The following is a 20,006-nucleotide window of genomic DNA, read 5'->3' on the forward strand; positions in this document are numbered from 1 at the left end:
TCAATATTAATATTAATAATATACTGGATTTATACTATAATACACTGGATGTATACTTAATACACTAGGTTAGGTGACTTAAAACTTCTTCTGAGGACATTTCTCCAGCAACTAGTATTGGTTTTATTTCTATTTTCTTAGAAAACTTGCTTTCAAGTCCAGAGCTGAGCTTTTGTTCTTAAGTACTGAATTACTACTTCTATTCTTTTACCAGCATGAAGATATCAGTAAGCCGGAGAATATGTTGGCTGTAAGTGTCTCCTTTTTGTTGGTGCTTCTGCGTTTCTGATACAGATTCTTATTGATGGCTTGGATCAGTAATAGACGTGAAGACAGTGTAGTGAAATGATCACTTGGAGTTTAGAAAAATTTCAGCTAGAAAAAAGTGGATTTAATTTCCCTAGCAGCTCTGTTTGGAATGATTTTTTTAATGGGTGTGGTGGGGGGGGCAGGACATGCTTTGAATGACACTCAGAACCAGAATCTCCTTTTTCTGTTAATTCATGTGGCAAGACACCCAGGATGGACAATGAATTATCTGTTAATACTGTTTTATTAACAGTAGTCCAAGTATGAACAGTGTGTCCAGAATGCATTGAGGTTTTTCTGCTATATGAAATCTTCAGGTGAAATGCAACACTTTGGGGAAGTTGACTTTCCTTGGAGTGATGGAGCCAGGCATTACTATTCGGTTCAGTGCTGTATTGCCCTTTTATGTGCTTAGAAATTGTTCTCTTTTGCTGTATTTTCTTTTGCTGTTTAGATTTTATTTATTGCATGCAAGTTAGTATACCATGAGATCTTCTTTGAGGGCTTTCATTTCTACATTATTTTATTTTTTAAGTTCTTGGAACAGGAAGAAAAGAGAGGAATTGTCCGTGACTAGTCTCTCCTATCCAATGTCCCTATTTGAAACCTGCAATTTGCAGTCTTGCTGTTTCCCCAGAGTCTACTCCTTGCACTTCAGCTTCATCTTAGTGTACCTTTTTTACCAGAATTTCAGGAAACGTTTGCATTTTGCCTTTTCAAGAGACAAGATTTGAAGGATATAATTAAACTGTGGCACATTAAGGCTGGTAGGGAGCTGAGCAAGTGCCTGTGTGGTGCTTACTTCCCCCCAATGCCCAGTGGGACAGGGGAAGAAGAAAAGAATAAAAGCAAGAAAACTTGTGGGTCAAGATAAAATTGCTTAATAAGCAAAGGAGAAGTCGAAGAAGAGAGAAAGAAAACAAAACAAGTGATGCAAAGGCAATCACTCACCACCTCCCATGGGTAGACTGATGCCCAGGCAGTTCGCAAGCAAAACGCGGCTAACCTCCCTAACCCCCCTCCTCACTTCTTCTTGCTGAGCATGATGTTACATGGTGTGGAATACCTCTTGTTGTGTCCTCTCCCAACATCTGTGTACCCCCAGTCTCTTCACTGGGGGTAGGGGGGAGAGTGAGAAACAGGAAGGCCTTGACAGTGTGCAAACACCGTTCAACAATAGCTAAAACATCAGCATGTTACGAGCATTGTTTTGATCACAGATCTCAGACACAGAACCATAGGAGCTGCTATGAAGAAAATGAACTCCATCCCAGCCAGACCCAGTACATAAATATATACAGAAAGGCCTCACATAGTCTCTGAACGCATCATTGTTTAGACAAAGCAAGGACATGCAGAACTTCAGAGAAACAGACTTCATACTCAAAAAGATCTCTGTAATTTAGTCACTGTTTGGCGTCTTCCTGTGTTCAGCAAGGCAGAGAGGTAGGCATCTCCTTGTTTGCATGTGTCTGTCTTTGATCACCCCTGCAGCAAGTACTACACTTTCCGCTCTTCTGGAAATACGCCATCCAAAGGGGTGAGGGGTCCCAACCCTTTCATCTGAGTCTATAGGTAAATTTATTTTACTCTTCAATTAGAAAAAAGGAATGTTGTTTACTCGATACAGTTCCTTAGTATTTTTTTACTTCTTTTAGTTAGCAGTAACTTCACATAAATTACTATAGAAGCAACGTATAGTCTTTCAGTCTTGCCCCAGTCCACTTAAATACCCCTTCTGCCCTAAAATGGTGAGAACCAGATACTACGTCTCTGTGTAAATACTGCAGTGTAAACACTGTGGCTACCAAGCATACACAGCATTTTGTCCTACTCCAGTGCTACGCTTATCTCCTGTTCAAGCAGAGTCAAAAAGAGCTCCTAATCTCCCTGATGTGCAAAAGTAGGAGAAGGTACAAGAAGATGCGGATGCTAAATGTAAAAGTGATTGAGAGAAAGAAAGGAAAAATCATTAACACCTGCATGCTCAGAATTACTGGTCTGTGTGCAATACTGTAAGCATTTTTTCTTTTTTTTTTTAAGGAAAAAAAAAAAGGCATGTCATTCAGGCAGTTGGCATGGAAGTTAACATTTTTGTGAAATACTTTGTTAAAATAGGTACTTGTAACTTTGACATTACCCGATAAACATTGGACCTTTACCTTTGGCCACTTTATCTCATTCCTGTGTGGCAGAAGCACAGAGGAGGCTAGAAAGATAGAGCAGTAACACTAGCAACTGTTTAACCTCTTGTGAATTATGGTCTCTTTCATGCAGTATCACTTACAGATCTTACCTGGTCACATTGGTCGTACAACCTGGTTTTGTCTTGGCAGGCTTGTACACTAAGATTGTCTTTTTCAGAACAATATTTTTTTTGTTAGTTGTCAGATAAGTCATTGGATCAGAGGTTAAACTGAATATTTATCTTTTTGGTTTTGGGGGTTTTTTTGTGTTTAGGAACTCCTGAAAACAAGTGCAGATTTGGGGCTTTAAAGTTTAAAAGATCCCTTCTATTTTGTATCTGAGAGTTGATAAATGGGTTGGGAATACAGCAAGACAGTTGTGCAAGAAGTGCTTCAATGGTATTTTGTAATTTTTTGGTAATAGACCTTAAGTGGTAATACTGGAGATTGGTTAGACCATAGTAGGAGTTAGAATATTTAGTATTAGAGTACTCTTAATTGTATCATCTTTTCTCAGGTTGCCAGACAGGCTGGGCTGTCATCAGAGCTCGCCCAGAAGCTGCTTGAAACCATTTCGTCCCCTGCAGTGAAGAACCGACTGAAAGAGACAACAGAGGAAGCAATAAAATACGGGGTGAGATGTTTCCAATGCCATTTGGCATCACAGCTATGCATTCCTTCCCTATTTAGAGCACTGGGAAGCAAGGAACAATGAAGGTGATGATTAGAAAGCACTATATAGACCATCTCTCTTAGATGGGCTTTGCTTTTTGAACATGTGAAAGCTAACCTGTTGGTAGTTTATCTCATTGCCATCTGGGAAACCAAGGCTGACCCATTCAGCTCATTCCAGCTGGACAGCAAGGATGAGGAAGCTACAGGACCAGTACTGAGAGATACCATTTATCACTACTTGACATAAAACTGTAGATTTATCAGATCGCTTTTTTTGCTCCTTCAAAAGGGGCACCCAGGCTTTGGAGAGTCTCCTACTTTCCGATGGCTCCATTAGACTCATCTTTAAGAATGAAGAAGGTGAAAAGAAGGGGAGGAAAAAAAGTCAAAGTTACTGCTTTTTATTCCTGAAGATTGATGATGCATCTGCAAAAATTTCTTATTATTAACATTCTCTGTTTGATCTCCATGGTGTTAATAGGCATTTGGGATGCCTGCTGTTGTGGCACATGTTAATGGAGAACCTCATCTCTTTTTTGGCTCTGATCGTTTAGAGCTGCTAGGCAGCGTTATAGGTGAGTGTACTTAATAACGTCACTTCTGGTTTCATGCTTTCACCCTCTTTTAATGAAATAAGTAATACAGCTGAATAAAACTCTCTTAAGGTCTTTCAAATATTAAAGAAGGTTGGGTATCCTTCTCGCGGGATGAAACCACTGACTGGAATGTATCTCAGTACAGTTAGAGTGACCAAAGATGTAATCCTTGACCAAACAAGAAGTAACTTGAATTCTCCATCTTCTCTCGGTATGTTTCAAGGCTTTATGCTCCACGTGCCATTCTCCAAATTACTACTGAAACTCTTTAGTTTTCAGAATGTTCATATTTAACCTTTTGGTACTAGGCATTAGGTCTTGGCTAAGATTAAGACTATGCCTGATACTGCTGCTTTTTTTTTTTTGTAGTTTTAACATTTTCATTTCGTATCTGTTCCTTCTTAATAAAAAGCACATTATCACAGGTCCCCAATCCATTACTTGTAATTATCTAACTAGACAGCTTTTTAACAGATATTTATATATTGACCATCCTCCTTTTCATTTTTCTATTAACAGAATACAAAGTTTAAATTTTTTGAGAGAATTGGACTAGGTTGTGATACGTAATAAAACTCAGTCACCTGCTTTTACATGAGTTAGAGGGCATTTGACTATTGGTCTCAAGATTTGGCACTTGAGAGACTTTGTCACTAGAAACAATAATGCACATAATTAGCTCTGATGCATCTGTTGAAAAATTTCAGCAGAAAAAATTGTTGTAAATTAAAATTAGCCATAGGTTTAAACAGAAGGGCATTTTTGAGGTTTCTGGATGGGTTTCTGATTCTATAAAAATATTCTTGATGAAAATGAGGGTGAGGAAGATGAATATCCAACAGCCGCTACGATAGTCAGTAATCCTAATTGGAATGTTGTGACCTGGTTTCTAGTCTCAGCTCCAAGGACTTCAACAGATTTTCCTCTTGTTTCTCTGACTCCCCAGCCTTCTACCTTTTTTTTCTCCTCCTTACCCCCAGCCCCTCAAAAAAGGAGTCCTAAAAAGAATTGGCTTCACCCTCACGTGGAACACCCCAGACCTGCAGAATTTCTCACCTATGACAGAGGAAAATAATTCTTCTGTACAGCTTCAGTTGTGACTAGACAGTGAAGGATTTATGGAGCTGGCTGAAGCATGCCAAACAAGATATAAATCTGTATTCCATTGTCAGTAGTTATCCTTCAAAAGAGGAGTAGGAACAGTCATCCTACTGCGGAAATGCAACTGGCTAATCACTTCTTTTTATTAAATTTCAACTTTTGTGCCGGTTTGTCTTGCAGGTGAAAAATGGCTGGGACCAGTTCCATCAGTTCCAAGCTCCAAGATATGAAAAGTCCTGGGGAAGTATATAAGAATGAAAATATATATGTACATGGTCAATCTTCAGTGATTATCTGCATGCATGCAATTTTATGGAGAAATGGCTTTCTCATCCTTAACAGCTAACTTCACAGCTCAGTCTCATCTCTAAATGATGAAGAAGTTCAAGGATTGCCACTATTACCAGTCCGGTGAGGTCTTTACCAATACAAATGTGCTGCTTTTCTTTCAACAGATTAATGATTAACATTAAAGATTAAACATTAAATATTTAACTTCTTGCAGATGAAACATTCTTCTTTCCTGATGAACTCTCTTTTCCTTGCCCCAAAAGCATGAGAATTACATTATACAGGACTACAATCTCTGGATTTCTCATATCTTCCTGCTTGTCCTTTAGAAATACACACACATACAGCCTAAGAGAAGCTGGCCACATTCTCCTTTTATTTTAAGTCCAAGGAACCACATAGACACTAGAAGCACAGGACAAGGTATTCATGCTTCCTTTTACACTGCAGCGTGGCAATTGGAGCAGACACGAGAGAGAAGAGTGGGAGAGAGAGGGACAATTCAAGCCCAAAGAAAAATCTAGGGAACCAATCAAGTATTTGAAGAGGAGCTGTCCCCTGCCTGGACAGTATTTTAGACAGCTTGCTCTGCAGTGACTGACATTTGAGGAGACCACCACACACGTGCATTCTCAGGCACCAACCCCAGGTCTTGCAGGGGTTTTTAATTAATTGCAGTTTTAGAGGAATGTCTTTGGAGGACAGCAGCGAATACCACGTAAGTTTAGTTGGTAAGTGAACCAGACTGGGTCTTGCTTCCTCAAGGATGGCCTAATTGCTGCCTATCCAGAGGTGATATAATATGGCTATGAGGGACTTCCCATCATACAGTCTGCAGAGGGAAAGATAGGCAAACAATAAAATTAAGACATTTCACGCTGAAATAGTTTGAACCTGGCCCTGTATTGGCCAAATTGGAACAAAACACTTGAATTAATTTGATTTGTATGAGGCTTGATTTCTCAATGAGTCCTGGTTGTCTCTGATGCATCACTGAAGGAAGCAGAAGAACTAGCAGCAGCTAGAATTCTAGTTTTTGTCTCTCTCTGAACTTTACGGTAGAGCACATTCATGCTTGTCCCCTTGAAAAGCAAATCCTGGAAAAAAGCATCCAAAAAAACCTGTATCCTTTATGTTCTTACAGCTGTAAGTGTTGTGGGAGTATCGTTTGTTCCCCGATCCACAATTTTTCTTTATTACACCTCTTCAGGAAATATCCTATAATTTGAGAACTCCTTCCTTTCCACCAGTGCACCCATTAGTCTTTGGGCAAATCCAGCCTGGAATTTAAGGAAATCTTTGTGAGATCTAAGAGGCTACATTCATTTGGGAGTTAGAATGACAAGGAAGTGATCATGTACATGGATATGTAGGTTTCTTTGAGTCCCCTGAAGCCATGTTAAAGAAATTTTTTATCATTTCAACCTCCTCCGAAATTTGCTAGTCTCCAATCTCTGCTATCAAACTGATTCTGAAGTTGTGATAAAAATGGGCTGATTGAAATATCACTTGAAGCCAGATCACCCCAGTGACCTGAGGCCACTGCCACAGGCAGTGCTGTGTCAGAAATGGGGAAATGCACTTTTGTGGAGATAATGGACTCCAGCAGGGAGAACGCAAGGAATATCTTGGAAAAATCTTGTGGTGAAAGCCAGGGTCGCCTAAAACTTTGCCTTTGAACCATCTTGACTGAAAAAAAACAACAAACAGCCTTTGTGACAGAATGTTGTTGATTTGGCAGATGGACCAAATGAGATGGATCTTATAGACTGCCATATATTTCCCAAAATGATCTTAAAGGCCCTTAGACTTACTTGAAATCAGCGGAAATGAAATGCCCAAAGCCTTAGGTACTAAAACAGTCCTTAAACACTACTGAGAGAAGGAAAATCCAAAGTCAGGATTTGCCTTGCATTGCTTATTGCCTGTGATAACCACTTAGTCCTTAAACACTACTGAGATAAGGAAAATCCAAAGTCAGGATTTGCTTTGCATTGCTTATTGCCTGTGATAACCACTAGTAAGTGGTTACAGCCTTTGCATTTCTATCCGTGAGTATGCGTATTGTTGCAATTCTGAGTATCTACTTCGAGCAAAATGTGCCTGTTTGAGAGCAGAGCTTTGAGGAAGTTCTGCCTTTTGTTTAGGCAACCTTACTCTTGTGTTAGACACCTGATGATGACCGCAAACTCTCGGCAGCCACTCTGGTCATTACCCCCGTAAACCCTGGCTCAGTCTCAGTACTTAACCTTTGACATAGCATGCATTTAAGTAGTCACAGTGCTGACTACCAACTTCTTTGCCTGGCTTCTGATCTGCTGACTAAACAGTCTGCTGCAACCCCAATGACCACTATGGCATGGAGCTGAACTGTTTCTCTGCTCTGAATGCCACAGGGTGGCAGGGCAGCTAAAAGCTGAGCGTTGAAAAACACTGAGGATCTAAACTGTTCTGTCTTTTTTTACCAGGCACAGGGGGTCGACGCTAAGCAGTAATAAGAACTGCCAGCTATTTACGAATAGCTGGAAGAACTTTCTTCCATAAAAATGATACCTCTTCTGCTTAGCTATATACCAAACTAGTTCCTGAGAGCCTCACATCCACATCACGTTCAAGGTAGCATGCTGTTTAACTGTCAAGCCAGAGAAGACACTGGGTGAGGAAAGGGACTTTCAGCCAAAAGAGAGACTCAGCAACGCAGGCAAAACTGGACTATGAACTCTAGGGAACTAACTTGGGAGTTGTGTTCTCCTTTGCTCTATTACAGACCTCACCAGGAGATCCAGTCCCACTTTCCCACTGGAAAAGCTGGAAAACTGACATGGAGAAGTAGGTCCCAGCAATGCTAGGCTGAAAGCAAACAAGCAAGTGTAGAGATAGGCACAAAGTCAAAAAATGAGCAAAAGGAAGTGATTCAGCAAAATAATGAAACCATAGGAAGTAGAAGGTAGCTGCAGAGAAAGCTAGGTTGCATTCGAGCAAAGGAAACCCAACAATGAAAGAAAAGAATAAAACTGAGCAGAGATTAGTGCAGAGAGCTGTCTCAAGGGAAACGCTGTTCCCTGAGAGGGAGCAGGCAACCAAGAAAGGCAGAGCTTAGGTAGATTAAACAGGCCAGAGTCAGCTGGCCATGGAAGATCATTTGGAGAAGACGGCATAGGATTAACTCTGTTTACTGTGAAGCTGTACAGCACTTGCTGCACTCTTTCAGTGAGGCGAGGGATGGCCCAGGGGCCTGCCCCAGCCTGAACCAGGGGCCTACGGTGCTTCTCCATGTCCATTACCTGTGCTCCTCACCCAGCGCGCACGAGGCAGTCCTCCAGCGGTGACTTCACACGCAGCACAAAATGGAGGCCTGCAGAACAAGGCAGTTCTTTAACCTTCCCCTGCAAGCACCTTCTTATCGTCCTTTCAACCCTCAGCAAGCAAAGCCTCCTAAATTAAGTCTCTCTCTCTGTTTTCCCATCCTTATCTCTGTGCAAGTGAGAAGGAAACATTTTATTAAAGCACTTACTGGATTATGGTGCTGAGCATCTGCTTTGCTGCCTTTTCCTTTTCCAGTGGAGCCAGCAACACTGCTGGAAGGAAGCAACCTGCTTCCTAGAAGGGAACCAAGCACAGAACAATAAAGAAATAATCAAGAGGGTATCCCAGGAGCTGCACACATAGCTGGTTTTACCCCAAACTTTTCACACATCTGTGGCTCTTCCACAGGTTAAGAGTGAAAGGAATGTATCTACACCCAACTTGACTTATGTTACCTTGACCTACTGCTCATTCCAGCTTGAAACACAAGGAAAGTGACTACTTGGCTTTCATTTCATTTCATTCCAAAAAAATCATTGGCCACTGGTTCCAGACTGTGTTTCAATGCCACAGCTGTTCTGATTATAGCTTCTTGCCCAAAGAATCTATGTCTATAGCTATCTAACAAGTAACGAAGGCATTCTCCAATTTTCCCCAAATGTTTCCATCAGTCCCATTTTCAATTTCTGTATCTGTGTACTGTTATACACAAAAAATAGTTTAAAATAATACAGCAGGTTCCCGTAGGTGACAGCATCATGCAGTCAAGCTGAAAAATGCCATTACTGAATACATCGGTGCAACCTGAATGCCTTATCCTTAAGAATACACTTTGTGAAGCAGAATCTAATCTTACGCTCTCACAATGTTTCTCTTTCTTCTCCTCCCTCTGCCCCCTCCCTTAAGATTCCCATATCCAACCTCAGGGTTTAAGGAATTTTCCTATCATCGCATATGAACACCATGGCAAAAACAGGGATGAAACACTTTGCAAAACGCACAAACTTAAAACATTCTTTTGCTTTCTGTAATCATCCTACATTCACCGTACCTGTTTCACAAGAAATGAGTATGATGTCTTTAACGCTAACAGCCTTCTTTCTTACACCATTCTAATTTATTCTTATATACGCACTAAGGACGGTTTAGAATTATTAAATATAATGATTTCATTAATAGCGTAGTTTCTGGGAATTTATGCATAGCTGTATTGCAACAGTAAATCTGTATTATAACTCTTTTCTTTAAATCAGAGGAAAGTGCAAAGAGTTTGAATTAAAAAGTTGGTGTCCGTGTGGAATGTGCTAAGGGGGCAGAAGGAGCAGACGAATGACTTCGATGGCATACCTATCCACCATTGAATCAGGAAAGCTAAGGCGGCTGTAAAATTCAGTTAAAGAGGGATTCTGGTAATAAGATGATAAGCCAAGATGTTCTTCACAGGAACATTTTTTTTCTTTTTGAACTATACCAATATTTTCTAGGGAACAGATGAGATGCAACTGTGTTTCAGCAGTTTTTCAAAGGTAGACTATCCCCTGCCCCAGTTTCACAATGTAATTTAAAACTCTGAGGTTTATAAACAGAACTGGGAAATCACTGTCATTTGTTGCTAAACTGTGCCTTGAAACAACATAAATTTGCAATACCAGGGTTTTCTCCATTTTGTATATATCCCAGCTCCAGTACTTTGAAATTTAATTACGATATATGTTTGTAGGTAGTGACTAATAGACCGAATAACTGAATAAAAACACATCTAGAACAACTATGCATATTAACTAACCCAGAAGTGTCTTAAAGAAAGTGTTAAAGAGGGTTATAGTTGAATTTATATCCTGGCCTTGAGGGGGGAAGTCACCTCTGCCTCATGTGATATGCACTGGCATATGAGACATGTTGGTGCTTTAAAGCCAACTCGGAAAACAGCCATTTTGGCAACGGCAGTTCTCTCTGTCTTTATCTAGCTGTGGTAACATGACCACAGACTGCTGCTGTTTTGTTTTTTTTTTCTTTTCTGTAACTTTGCTCTCTCAATCTGAATGGCAAATTGGAGAACCCAAGAATGTATACATGGGTTAGGAATTCTAAATCATTCAGCGTAAGATCCAGACTTACAGTGGGCATCCAAAATGTCTTAGGTTTCTTCATAAAAATCAGCTCAGTCTGATTTTACACAGTACATTAACTGTGGCTGTATAGTTATTGTATAGCTCACTAAAGGCTGAAACTAAAACACCCGGATGATTCTCTGTGTCCCAAGGTGTTTTCTTTGCTTTCAGACTCTGGCATTTCTTCAGTTTATTATGCTTTATGGATAATGACAGTTCTTCCCTGTTGCATAGGTTAACCAAAATTATCAATGTTCGTTTAAATGTAATTTTGTCTAGGAATATTATAACATGTATTGCCAAACCTGATGTTTTAGTAATTAGTCTTTTATCACGACTGGCTGTAGTACAGAAATCGAAAACTTTTTAGTATTTGCAAAAATCAAAACAAATATATCGTCCCTGGTTTTTTTTCCTAAATGTTTTAGTGCAACAAATTGCTCTTAATCCTATCTTCTTTTAGCTCAAGAACTGTCAGAATTTCTGGAAAATAAAATTTCACAAACTTTGAAATTCCTAAGGACAAGATTTCAATTTGTGCTTAGAAAATGCAGGCTCAGCTCTGCTGCCTCATGTACCTCACATGGACACGTAACCTTTTATTTCCTTCCTCTCTGCCCCTTCATCTGTTACCACAAACACATTCTAAATGGTGTGGATGGTGACATCACCAAACTTTCTCCCTGCAGTCAGCAGCGGCACTCAAGACTACATCTCCTCATTAGGTACATTGATTTCAACTAGTCAGAAAAGTATCCACTATGTTTATCCCTTTTAACTATGGCTCTCCTGGCATAAATCACAAGTCCATACACAAACCTGCATGTTTGTTGGTGTACTTTTTATACTTACTTTTTTTTTTTTAAATCTCTGCACTGAAGATACTAAGAGTAGATATGGTACAGCAAAAATCACCACTACTGCAGGGTGCAGGTGTCCTACCATGCCAATGTACAGAGAAACCACAGTGAAAGTTTTGCAGTATCAGGTCACTGCCATCGACAACAGTGTATAAAACCTAAAAATTATCTTGAACTTTACATCGCATTCTCTGTAACGATTATTCTCAGTGATGTATATTAATGATGTATATATCTGGGGGACAATAAGGAGTCAGCAAATAGGGAAACTATCTGGGAAGAGTGGCAGAGGCCACTGGAAAGCATTCCTAATTCCAATATTCGTAACAAAAGGGCAACAGCTAGGCTGAATAACATAGCACTCTTCTGGAGAGTATACAGAGTCAGCAGCTTTTCCCCAAGGGAGCAAGCTGGGAGCTCAGAGCGAGCTGGGCCTGTACTGTCAACCTAGCACTTGGATCTGGATCTGAACTTTCACAGCTCAGCTACAGCTCTAGGATCCAGTAGGATTTTCTAGCAAGAAAAGGAATGCAGGAAGGAAAATGTTGCACGAGTAGAGGGGTACAAGGAGAGAGAACCCAAGCCAATATAATAAAAGTTTATAGTAGATCACTTCCAGTGGGCTTTACGTGACACAGGTAGATGGGAGTGATCAGCGGATTTGTAGAAGGATCACACTTGGATTAAACTATGGGCGGTGGCAGGGGAGGCATAACAGCACTGTTAAAACCAGCACTGTTAAAAACAGCACTGCATTATGTCTGTGCCTGGCAGTACTCTCAGAGAAACGGAGTGCAAGGGCAACTGCAGTCACCCACAAGGTCAAAAGGAACATGAAATCTTTTACTTGATGACAATAGGCAATTTCTGACACTCAAGCAAAACAAGCGAGTTTGCATTTACACTAATTTTCTGCTCCCATTAGTATTTCTCATCACAAATAAACACAAGCTGTTCCTTCACTTTTGACAGGGAACCATCCTTCACACCTGCTTGGTCTCAGTGCAGTGCCACAAAGGCAACAGGAGTGAATACAGCTCAAACATTGTGAGGGGAGCTGTGGCCTGCTCAGGATAATCCCAGACCTGTGGAAATGGTGGCCTGGACAATGCCATGGTGACACAGTGAAAACCCTCACACCATCAGGCACAGAGCAGCTATTGCCTTTACGGTGTCATTTCCAGATCCCATCAAAAAGAGACAACTTCATGGTGTCGGTCCTCCTGGCCTTAGAGTATTTATTTATCACTCTTGCTCTGAGCTGATGACACCAAACTCTTTCTTCCTAGCCTTCAACAGAAGGATCTACAGAAGCTCATTCCCAACTTCTTCCTCTTAATAGCAGCTCATTAGCTGTCTTCTGCTGTGCAGGTTCCTGACACGCTGCTTTTTCATATCACCACATTTAACACTTTTATGTCTCTCCCTCAGGACAGGCAGGCTCTGTATATAGCACCCCACTTCCCAATTACAGCATACGGCATGGCGCTCTTCTTCCTCTGCACAATCAATAACTCCACTTGTTTATCCTGTTCTTCCAGAGTTTCAATACCAGCCCCTTGGGTTCTCTTCTGCCTCCAAGTATACAAGCACTCATGCTGCGAGTTGTTCTGCAGAAGCGGAGAAATGTTACAGAACAACACACGGAACAGAGGTCTCTGCAGAACATCTCACAGTATCACATCTTCATTGCTGTTGCTGAGATACAGGCAATTTTAAGCAGGGGTCTGATGGCCACTCTTGGTATCTCAGCCAGGGCTGCTGCAGAGATTGAGAGATCTAACTCTGTCTTCAAAGTAAATTGGCTCCACTTTCTGAACTTTGTAATCTTTTTCAACAATCCCTTTTCACACAGTTCCCATAAAGATTTCACTGTTCCTTCCAACCAACTCTCTCCCTTGCCATCCACATAATCCCTGGGATCTCTTACCGTCTCAACCCGCTCCTATTCCAGAATCTTTTAGCAACAAATGGTAAATTCTGCCTTCCACAGTTCCTAATGACTTCCCAATCTCAAAAGCGTAGTCTTTTCCATCATCCTTTCCCAAAATCTTACACAGTCCCTTCAGCCTTGTTCTCAGAAACAGTCTGAAACTGATTTAAATTTTCCATAATTTTAGCTTTAGGCCGATGCTCAACAGGAAATGCTTCAATCCAAACCAGTTCATTTTGACAAAGTGAAACACAACTGCAAACAGGGTCTGAGGTCAGGGCAGCTGATACAACCTCAGCAACAGATACTGCAATAGTTCTGCCTGCTACGGGACTAAAGAGAACTTCTGATGACAATAATTACCTCTGCACTGCGAATGGATGCAAGCTGACTTTAATCAACTACTTCAACTTTAATCAAGTACTAGACTAAGAGCCCAGCCTTGGCAGTCAAAAAAGCTCGGTGCAGGTTAGCTACCCGATTACCCACCTTCTTAGGAGCACACTGCTTTGTTCAGGAAGCACTGTTTCTGTAATTCCCATATCCAAACTAGCTAGTTTATAAAGAGGTATGGGCACTGCATTCAGAAAAGCAACCAGCTCTTTGTAGAAACACATCAACACATTAAATCTTTGCAATCTGCTGTAACTCCTTCTGCGACATGCACAGCGCTATTTATTCATGCTGCTGAAACACGCTTCCCCTCCCATTCTCTCCCCATTAAAGTTTGCAAGCTGGCTTCTCTCCCCATTTCTCTGAGCCTATCTGCCTATGCTTCTCAAATCTTAAGTATAGCATACAAAAGATGTGGTTCAACCTCTCATATGCTTCTGGAAGTATAAGTAGAGGATTTTTTTCTTTTTCTTTCTTTTTTACCTGGTGAGCTGGAAGAACTGGGTGTGCAGTCACTGTCATCCAGCCACATACTCTGAACCATTGAGTCCTGCTTTGGAGGGCCCTCAAGAGAGCACGTCAGCTCCTGGAGAGGGCAAAGAAGATGTGTTTTAATAATGCACTTGGTAAAATCAGGGAGGGTAGCCTCTGTTTGTTAGAGATCATACACCCACCCTGTCATTCTCCTCTTCCTCAGATGTTTCATTTCCCCTCAAACCACTACAACAACTGCTTACGCTGGATGAAGAACGTGAGAACGGCTGCATCACACAGTATCCTGAAGTCTGACTCCTGAGCATTCTGTGAAATGCAAGCATTCAACATCATCATGCTTATTGTTACACATAGGCTTGCACTTTTTGTGACATAGCTTTATTATACAGCAGTCAGAAACAGAAGAAATTATTCAACCACAGCTAGTTTTTCCACCTAGGAACAGAATTCAGGTGAACCGGCTTGCATTCCTTAATTTCTAGTTGCTACTTCATTTAGTAGAAACGCCACTTCTTGTTTCCATTCTGGGTAACTGTATGAAAGGGCAAGACTAACTGAATTTTTAAGTCACAGACCTAAGCGTCTTAAAGCAGAGCTAGTTGAACCACCTACATTTAAGCACTGTTTACCTCCAGACATTCATTAAAATCAACAGATGCCTTCATTTTGGAGATCAGAGATTTTAGGAGCCTAAATACAACATGATGAGGGGTTAAACTGAGTATAAAAGGGAAGGCATTATCCACCTAGGCCACCCATTCCCACCCATTCCCACAGCCACTCCCAGCCTATCGTGTTTGGTCTTACGTGAAATACCAGACAGTACCGGGGACTATAAAAGCACATTTTTCATGTCATAGAGCTTATAAACTGTTACCACTGTGTTTCTGGATAGTTGTAACAGGAGTCGTCGAGTCAGGAAAGCATGTAGACATTAACCAGTACTAGAGAATGGTTAACTAAGAAAGTTTAAGGAAGCAATGGGGAGGTAGAAACAAATTATTGATATCTGCGTTATTGTAGGATGTCTCAGTGCCGAACTATTTAGGATCAAGTGCCAAGCTCTTGCACAGACAGGTCAGAACCCTGCTCCTGCTTACAGATAGCAACACACCTAGGTCAGGATGCCCATCCTGGTGATTTTGCATGTGCCCAGTTGCCAGCAGACTGGCTCCTGTAGGTCAAGCCCACTAGACTTTAGGCTCCCACGGGGTCGTTACAAAGGGAACATTCAAAGCAAACTGTATTGGATCACTTGACTGCCACTCACTCAAATATCATGGACACTGAGGTAGCCTGATGCATGTTTCATATCGGTCAAGAAAGACCCTTAACATCAGCTTCTCCCAGCTCAGAATTTGGGATCCGCTGCTTGCAGTCTTCTAGGAGAAAAAGCAGTCCATGAGGCTGATAGGCTTACATGGTGGAAGGTGCACTGTGCATGTAAGCCTAACACTTATGGTGAAATACTCACGGTCTGCACAAAAGACCAGCCAATAAGAGAGAGATGAAGCGCTTAAAAATGTTAAGAAACCCAAAAAAGCTGAGGCAAGAAAGATAAGACACCTTTAACATACTAAATATATTTATTCCTTCAGAAACACTGCAAAATGTGGCCAGTCTTGACCTACAAGCAGTAATGAAACCTAAAGTCCCAGGCATATTACATGCCAGCATGCAATAGGGAGAACAGTAAAGACAGGGCCAATATAGGCCAAAGATATTTCCTCAGGAGATTAGGAAATATGCTTTGGAGGAAATGAAGGCCAACATGCTTCTCCCTTGGCAGAGCAAATCAATAACATGAATTTAAGTGAGCTGGGACCTAGATTTCCACAAAGTATCTCCTTCTGAACATCCTTCCTCAGCAGGTTTCTCCATCCTCATTCTCTGCACTGCACTTCCTGACCTATGTCATCCAAAGGCACTAGAGACTGAGGTGGAAATGTGTTCTCCTGCTCCTGCCTTCTGTGGGCCAAGCTGTTCTCTTCTCGCTCATCTGAGGAGAGGGGAAGAGAAGGGGAGGCACTCGAAGCAGCCTCCTTTCTCCATCGTTAGTAGAGGCCGGTTCAGTGGCTGCTGATGGGCAAATGGGAAGGGCACAGAGCCAAAATGCTCCAATAGGAGCTATCTGTCCATCTCCCTTTCCCAGGATTCCTGCTCCAGGAACTGCCAGTGGAGCGTTACTTGGTGCCACTTGGTCTCTCCACAGTCCTTGAGGTCCTCTAAGTAAGTTCATGCTCCTCTTAGCCAGGACTCTCATTTCACCCCAAAAGTCTTGCCAGTATCTTCAGTGAGGTAACCAATGACTGAGTAGCATCCGGTCCACTCCTGATTGGCTTGACGTCCCCACTCAGATGTGTCTGAGGAGGGAAAACACACACACAAAAAACCCATGTACTTCTCCTAGGATATGGACATACACAGTACAGTGCTCGATTTTTCAGATGCAACCCAGAAAGCCGTCTGATCCCGAGGAGCTTTGCTACCTGGTTACTTAGGCTGGGTTCATTCTTTTGAGTCTGTCCCTTGGGAAGAAGGATTATTTGGAAGGCTACCTGGACAGCAGAGCAGAAAAGCTAAGGACAATTGTCCCTGCATGCGGGAGAGAAAACACCGTTAGCTCAAGCGCACAATGCGGTTTCATGGATTGCAGGCTGATCACTGCAGAAGGGTGTGCTGGGAATCAGCATGCGAGGATAGAAAGTAAGTGCTGGTTTATCTCTGCTGTAAAAGAATTTATCTATTATTTATGTGTTCCCCTTGCATTTATTTCCAGGTTGGTTTTAGTAGAACATAGAGGAAGAGTTTGATCATTCAAGTCTGGAATCTGAAATGATTATTTAAGACCAGCAGCAACACGCTGGGCATTTTTGCGATAGAGAAATTTCCTGTGACACTACTCCCTGGAGAGAACCAGGAGTGGACTGATGACATACTACCAGGGATAACGTTTTTAATAGGGGCTGCGTAAATTACTCTAGAACCAGCTGGAACTCTTTTTGCGTTAGAAATATGCCTGTATCATGATCCTGATTTGTGGTTCCACAATTAGTGAACAATAGATAGGCTGTTTCAGTAGAACTGTCTCCAAGACAGACTGTTAGAATTACACTCCTAGCCTGTTCCTGCAATACTGTGCTAATACTGTCTTGGTGAAAATGGTGCGCTCTACACGGTGGAATTACATGTCCATGATTCCCTGTCCCAGACACGATGCAGAAGGTATGACTGCAAGTGGGCCGGTCCCCAACTCTGAAGTCACAACTCTAACAAACTCTGGCTAATCAGCACTTGTGCAAAACTCCATGATACATCCCACCTCGTAAACAAACTATCCAGAATGGACTAAACCACCACCACTGTGAAAAGGCTTTCTCCGGTGACTGTACAAATGGGTTTTGAGTCCATGACTGGAAAAAGATGCGTAGAGAGAATTCTGGGGACAGAAGCAGACAGACTGCCAAATCATACAGGTCATGCCTCATGTCCATAAACAATATTCATGCAAGTGAAATCCCATGCTGTGTTTGCTCTCTAAAAGCATGTGATGCCAATTTGAAACAGCCATTGCAGCTGGCTCACCTCTTCAGCTGATGAAGAATGGAGGCTAGGAAGAGGGGGAAGCCCACAATTGAATGCAGAAATCAGGAAGAGATGTCAAGAAAGCTTCATCGTGGTTTTTTTTTCCAAGACATGCACACATTCTACAGTAAGGTAACCAGGACTAGCCGAGCTATGAGATGTTTCCTTACGAGGCAGAATTCTTGCTGATTATGGAAGGTTACTTCAGCTACCTAATCAGAGCAAGAGTCCCTCATACATGCCTAGCCAGGAACTTCTAGTTCATGAACAAGGTCCCAGGCAGAATGAGGAAGGGGAGGCAGAATGATGCAGCAGTGCTGGAAGATGGGGGTCGCTGACCAATCAACAGTTCCATGTCCTGCATTTTCTCTTGTCCTTGGCCGTAGATGGTCTGTATGTCCTAGCTGTGCTCCCATCCTCCTCCCAACCAAAATTTTGGACACGCACCCAACCCAAAAACTCGTATCACAAAAACATACTTACGAGAACTCTGCCCCTTGGCTGTGACAAAATTCTGGGCAGTCCTACAGCATACAATTGGGTAGCTGAACTACTGCAGATAGTCACCAGCCTGCAATTCTTAGGGACCACTGGGTCTAGTTGAAAGGCAGGCCTTTCCTTGCAAGATGTGGCACCTGGAGCAACTCCAACCATAAAGGCCTGGTTCTAGGTCACCTCCTGAAATTTTCTGAAAGCAGCCCCAGTCCTGAGAAAGGGACACGCCCTACCACAAAGTACTCAGTGCCCTTTTTGCCACAGGTCTCATCCAAGTTCTCATGAAAAAAACCCAGGTGTGGTAAGCTGTTCCAGAACGTCAGCTGCAGTCTTGGATTTAGAGATGGGCCGCTCTGGAGTCTTGGAAATGTAAATGTGTGGTTTCTGTGAAGTCCTGAAGTATCCCACACAGGATCACATCCCAGCATAATACAGCTTAGCAACAGCAAAGCTGTGTTACCAGGAAAGCACATTTTTCCAGTTTTTGACCACCAGAAACTGGAGAACTATTTTGCAGACTACCGCGAGAAGTGTTTTGCCAGAGAATGCTGGGTGTGGTACGGCGTGCTTTGGGTGCAACACACGACACCCTGCTGTTAACACCTGCTGTAACACTTTGAGAGGACTGAAGACAGGCTAGTTCACGCTGGTTGCGAGCAGCAGCATGAATCCTGCTTAAAGGGGCAGAACTTGAGTACGACCCAACATCCCAACATACCCTTGTCCAAGCTTCTCCACGAAGCTCCAAAATCACTCCAGAGCAAACTACAGAGGAAACATATACATGAGTAAGCATGGATAACTGGACAGCTAGGGCTTTGTGTATCCTGTTGGATGCAAGCTAACATTACAGTAAAGATACAGCCAAAATGACCTTCAAGTGGTCCAGTTTTTCTTCACTGGCTGTTTAGGAAAGCCGAGTTCCTTCCTTACATGCTTTGAATTACTGTGCCACAGCCAGACATCTAACTTTTAAGATGCTGCAATGCCTGATGTGGACGATCTCAGTACAGCCTCCAACAGAGCAAGACATGCACCACACTTAAGCCAATACAAGACACAGTGAGCATCTTTCAAATATTAAAATTATTTTCAACTCACTTGCTCTTCCTGCTAGGGAACTCTGGGGAGCTGGGACTGGATGATCCATCGGACTTCAGGTCAAAGAAAGTTCCTGGACTATCCAGCACCTTCTGTATCCTCTCTGCAGCGTCTCTGCTGGGACAAAAGAGAAACCAGCTATACCCCAGGGCCAGAGTTAACCATTGTTTATTATAACACTTCCTTGCAAGCCACAATACAAAGCTGGATCCCTCGTATACACAGGAAAAGGAAGCAAATGCAGTTGTGTTGAAAAGGGCAGACTCCTTAGATGTGACCTGTTGAGGGCAATATGTTAGAAATGGCCAACTTTTTGAATTGACAGAAAAGCGTAAATTAATTTCAGTATTCTCCTTTAATTCTCCAACTTTTTCTCCTACCCTCCCCATTTCATTGGTCTTAAGAAGCTTTAGGATTAATTAAAAAGCTTATGTATTATTGCATAAAGAAAAAGGATTCAGCAAATTTCCCTGTTTGAGGATGGTTACAATAGTTTTCTTGCTAGTAGTACTTGTCAAGATACTTCTGAAGCAAGCTGTCTGTGTGAGTAACTGAAAAGTGGGGTATGT

General features: G+C 42.0%; 1 protein-coding gene across 1 annotated transcript; it reads left to right on the forward strand.

Annotated features, from left to right (window-relative positions):
* Positions 1–214: 214 nt before the first annotated feature.
* On the forward strand, positions 215–5,097 carry LOC104165905 (glutathione S-transferase kappa 1-like; the record flags this gene model as incomplete). The annotated part of the gene is made up of 4 exons (XM_009705677.1): positions 215–250; positions 3,013–3,129; positions 3,652–3,745; positions 5,048–5,097. Coding segments are annotated over 4 exons (297 nt in total), but the record flags the coding sequence as incomplete, so codon positions are not given.
* Positions 5,098–20,006: the final 14,909 nt, after the last annotated feature.

The sequence above is a fragment of the Cariama cristata genome, unplaced genomic scaffold (assembly GCF_000690535.1).
Source record: "Cariama cristata isolate BGI_N322 unplaced genomic scaffold, ASM69053v1 scaffold13638, whole genome shotgun sequence".
Classification (NCBI taxonomy): Eukaryota; Metazoa; Chordata; class Aves; order Cariamiformes; family Cariamidae; genus Cariama; species Cariama cristata.